Source organism: Chelon labrosus (genome assembly GCF_963514085.1).
Source record: "Chelon labrosus genome assembly, chromosome: 1".
Taxonomy (NCBI): domain Eukaryota; kingdom Metazoa; phylum Chordata; class Actinopteri; order Mugiliformes; family Mugilidae; genus Chelon; species Chelon labrosus.
This window is the reverse complement of record NC_140337.1, coordinates 27409598-27414616: the sequence shown is the minus strand read 5'-3', so window position 1 is coordinate 27414616 and position 5019 is coordinate 27409598. Positions and strand designations below refer to the sequence as shown.

Below are 5019 nucleotides of genomic sequence, written 5' to 3'. Positions count from 1 at the left end.
CCGGAAATTTTTTATTTTTTTTAAAAAAATACTGAAACTGAACATTTGAGGTCAATTGTCATATGTTGTGACGTTTTAAACACCGATACCGAGACACCTCTTCACTTGGACCAGATAACTTGACCTTCCATGGACATGTAGAGACTCTTCTGGTTCATCATGTGCTCCCTGAAGATGTTGACGGCTTTATATACGTCCATCTGCTCCTGGTGTTCTTCGAGCACCTTTTTATATCTGTAAAAAAATAAAAGACTAATCACAACAGGGGAAATTTATTATATGGGTTCTGGGTTGCACAAATCCCAACAAAACCATCAGAAACCCCACAGCAATGACGTTTTGCATCACTTTTTGTGTCATATTTATAATTTTGCGTCACATTTTATTTGCATCACATCTCTTTTGGGTCGCTAAGTGCCTCAATTTTGGTCACGCTGCATTTTTCCAATATAAAAACTAACAAACAAGAATTACAAAATTAAATAATAAAAATAAACATAATACTGATACAAATAATACATATTTCAAAATATCAAACAACAATTAAAAATACAATAACCAAATATAATACAAGTAAATAAAATTTAGAATAAAATAAATAAAATATTATCACACAAAAATGTAAAAGAAAATAAAAGAATTATACAAACAATAAAAATTAAATTTGGACATAATAATAATAATAATATATTGAGGTAAAGAAAGAAATAAAGGTGCTAAACACAGATAAAATATAAAAATTAGTGGCTTCACAAAACATCATTCTGTGTTTTTTCTAGGATATTCTGTGCCCCCCGACTCATTGTACACGTTAGATGTCTTTCTAAACAGAGTGTTAAAATAGTATTCATGTACCGGTCTATCCAGGCAGCCTCCTTCAGACCTTCTTGGCTCCAGTCCTGATAGAGGAGTCCGGTCCCGGACCCCGACCCCAGTGGCTTGACCTTGGAGTGCAGCTCCCTGGCAAGGAAGTTACGAAGGCAGGCCCGAGCCGACAAAGCCACCAGCCAGTAGATGGGCTCCTCCAAAACCACTGAGTGGAAGGTCTGGAGGGAGTACTGGAGCCACTTTGGAGGAGGTGAAGCAAGGAGGCTCTGGAGAACGAGACACAACGAGCTTTTACTTAATTTATTTTTTACATATTTGGGAAGTTTCGGGTTCCTCATTGGTCAAACTTGCACACCTGGTTCCTGCTGTTGTATTGTTCAAGTGTGTCAATCAGCAGCGATCTCATGTCGCCAGCTTCCAGTGGATTATTAATAATCAGGGCCTGCAAGAAACAAACAAGACAACTTATATTCACAGCAGAAAGCAAACATGGAATTTATTGATCTTGAGTTGCATCTACAACTCCTGGATCTTAACACTAAAAGTGACAGAGCATCTACTGGTCAATGGTGCAGTAATGCGTCAACCAGTCACATAGATAGATAGAAGCAGCAATAATACTAAAGGTAGCGGGAAACAAGAAGAAGTAGTAGTAGTAGTAGTGGTAGTGGTAGTAGTATAAGGCCCGATTGCAGTGGATGTAGCAACTTGTAGCAATAGTAGTAAAAGTAGTACAATCAGTTCAGTTATAAAAGTAATAGTGGCTCCACCACTGTAGAAGTTAGTGCAGTAATGTAGTACATGCTACTTTCAGAGGTATAACAAAACCAAGTAGTACTACAATTTGCTGGGTAACCATAGCAGCCAGTAACTTATAAAAGTCCTAATAGCAGTAGTAGTATAAGACCAGTAATCAAAGTAATGGTTGTAGAAGTAGTGATAGTTTTAAAACAGTTTTAAATACATGACATCTCCAACAACGTCAACACACATTTGTAGTACTAGTACAAGGCCGGTACTATATATATAGTGTAGTATAGACGAGATCACTAGCAGTATAAGGCCCATAGATGCAGTAACTTGTAGTTGTTGTAGTAGTAATACAAGTAATTGTGGTAGACGTAGATGTCCAGTAACGTAGTACATGCTACTACCAGAGGTATAACAAAACCAAGTAGTATTACAATTTGTTGCGTGACCATGGTAGCAGTCAGTAACTTGTTGTACTTCTAATAGTAGTAGTAGTATAAGACCAGTAATCAAAGTAATGGTTGTAGAAGTAGTGATAGTTTTAAACCAGTTTTAAATACATCTCCAACAACGTCAACACACGCTTGGCAATGTGTTCTTGAGTTGAGTCAATAAAGACTAACTACAAAAGTACTCAATGTCAGACATCAACAAACGCTTGAGCAACTCTTCAACGGCAACTTGCCAACTGGACCACGCTTCACCATCTTGTCACTTTTGTCGCTAGTAGCGTGAACACAGCATTAAAAATTCACACGGTAACAAAGTCAAAGAGAAGCAGTGTCCCTGTTGCCTCTGACCTCCAGTGTGCTGCTGACTCTGTGCAGATACAGCGCTTCCTGCTGCAAGAAGTTGGAGTAGTAGGACTCTGTCACATGACCATCCCGCAGCTCTCTGAGGAAGGAGGACGACATGAGAACTTCCTCAGCCAACAAATCGCTGTGACTCCACATGACATCGAACAAAGTCACACCACGAACGATATCTGAGAGGAAGAGGTAGACACTAGCATCAAAACAGAAGTGTGACAAAGATACTTGAAAGCTGTGGTTCCTCCATTGGCAACTAGATGCTGGCTCAAAGAATTCGATTTTTTACACTTAAGTAGTAGCTGAACATTTTGAATACCGAGAGGTAGATAATTGTTTGCTGATTGTGCCTGAACGCTGCCGCTGTGAATGTATGCTTACAGGGTCACGTTAAAGCTGCTACACAATGTTGAGAAGGTAATCGGATGCAGCATATATGTGGTAACTTTATACTGGAGTTCTTCCACAACAGTAAAGTCTCACCTGACTTAAAGGGTTTCTTGCTGCCCCAGACATTGGACACGGTGCTGGAAATAAACAGAAGAGATTAGAAACTACAAACATCCAACCCAAACTTTACGAAGTGCTACTTTACTTTCTCCCTTCTTCATCTATCTTCGAACAACAACGTTTCTTGTAAACTTCGATGTACCTGGCTCTGGTGTAGCAGATGTAGAATCTGAGCTCTCCACAGGGGTTGCCGTTCAGCTCTCCACCTTAACGCAAACATACACAAAGTGACATCTCCTTGTAAATTGTTATTTTCAGATTTCACCCCTCCACGTTGAAGTAATCTTGTCTGGCAATATTCTTGCATTTTTTTTCAAAATGTTTTGCAATAAAAGGCAACTTAGAAATTAAATTTTTTTAGGTTGGTAGGGATCCAGTCCAGTTTTTGGGGTTCACATACAGTCTTATGTCATACACTCTATATGATCAGGGACACAACCAGTAGAACGGCCCAACTGAGTTCATGACTTTATAAATAAACTTTGGATGAAAAGTAATTGCTAAATTAATTGATTAAACGGAAAAATAATTGATGGTTGAAGCCCTAATCTCAACAGACCACCCTCCTCGCTCATAGTGAGTAGTGTTCAACAAGTCCTGGGGGGCAGGTGTGTCCCAAACTGAGAACTTTCAGTCATATTTCAGAGAACCAGGGTTACTTTTGTAACCTAAAGTTCACAATGTCTATACATTTTCTCTGTGATATTTACACAAATCTATACACAAAACGTGTTCAGATATGACATTTCTTTTTTGTTTGTTTACTTTTTGGGGCCATTTCCATGCAAGCCCCGCCCTCCGCAGTCTTTTCCTGAATAAGATTGGTCCAGCTGCTGATCCTGAAGGGGGAGTCGTCACTCCAAAACCAGGAGCCGTTCTTCAGAGAGAAAAAATAAACACAAAAACACACGTTTATATTTTACACTGAACACTGTTTAGTATTATTGTTCATATGTAAAAACATATTTTAATGTGTATTTTGTCTTCCATTTTTTTTTTTTATCTGAACCCAGCATCAGCTCAAGATTCAAGGTGTAAAACGTCTGTTAACTTCTAGACGTCTTGATCACCTTTCAGACACAATTAATCAAGACGTCTTGGACTTTAAAGACGTGAAAGCACCGAATCAGCACATTTAAAGCCAAACATGTCTTGATTGTTTGGGACATTCAGAGTTTTTGCTCAGCAGGGGAAACATTTGTGACCGTCTGAATGCGATGCATGAAAAATTTAAGTGGTTATCTCCCGGGGAACCCACCCCAAAAAGATGGTCTTGGGTCTCTTCTGGCTAAATTATGTGGATGTTGTTGTCCTTTATGGAATGTACTATGTCCTTCAGGTGTAGGTGGACAGATGAATCCTGGCCTAAAGAGTTTGTATCGGTTGTTTTGTTTCCCCAGCGAGTTTCAGGTGGACAACACCCACAGATGTTCCAGTTTAAACCCCAAAAATCTACTTGGATGAAACGTCTTCAAGAAACCCAACAAGTTCATTTGTTCGAGCTTTGTGTTTTTTGTATAAACCATGACCTGGATGACTGAGAACCTTCACAGACATATTTGGGTCTTGTCCGGACCAGATCCTGACCTCTCTGGGCTTCTTGTTTTTCTACATTAGCATAATCAGTTCTTTTGTTCTGATTCCCCACCTGTTGCTCCCGGTATCCACCCAGCCACACCGGAGCGTTTGTTTTCGCTAGCTGGCGGACAAACTGAGCTTCCTCTGGCGTGTGAAGCGACACAAGGTGGCTACCTGTTTGAGAGCACAAAGACTAACACACAACGCCTGATTAAACCACACTGTGATTAAAAATGAATGACTCTCATGTGTAAATTTAACCAAATGTTTAATGTTGCTTCCTGCTTACACTGGCAACGCTCCAAGAGGTCCACACAGGGTAGAATGCAAAGCATCTCTGCCCCAGCAGGGACCACCGAGGCTTGCACGAAGGGGCCGAGTCATCCCCTACACACATTAATTCATTTATTAATTATTCAAGTATTAAAAAGCATTAAATAAAATTTAATTGATTTTTTGTTTTTATCTTACCCGAAGAGGACGTCGAGGCGAATGTCTCAATCAGGAGGACAACCACGAACAGACGAACCAAAACGCAAGCCAT

The 5019-nt window shown here is 39.7% G+C and overlaps 1 protein-coding gene across 1 annotated transcript; it reads right to left on the bottom strand.

Moving 5' to 3' along the window:
* On the bottom strand, positions 1–5019 carry LOC311492078 (uncharacterized protein; the record flags this gene model as incomplete). The annotated part of the gene is made up of 10 exons (XM_084550221.1): positions 1–234; positions 856–1094; positions 1184–1270; positions 2379–2563; positions 2871–2914; positions 3040–3103; positions 3663–3774; positions 4546–4668; positions 4765–4862; positions 4947–5019. The coding sequence occupies 10 exons, from the start codon at positions 5017–5019 to the stop codon at positions 102–104; spliced, it is 1158 nt and encodes a 385-aa protein (XP_084406347.1). The 3' UTR covers positions 1–101.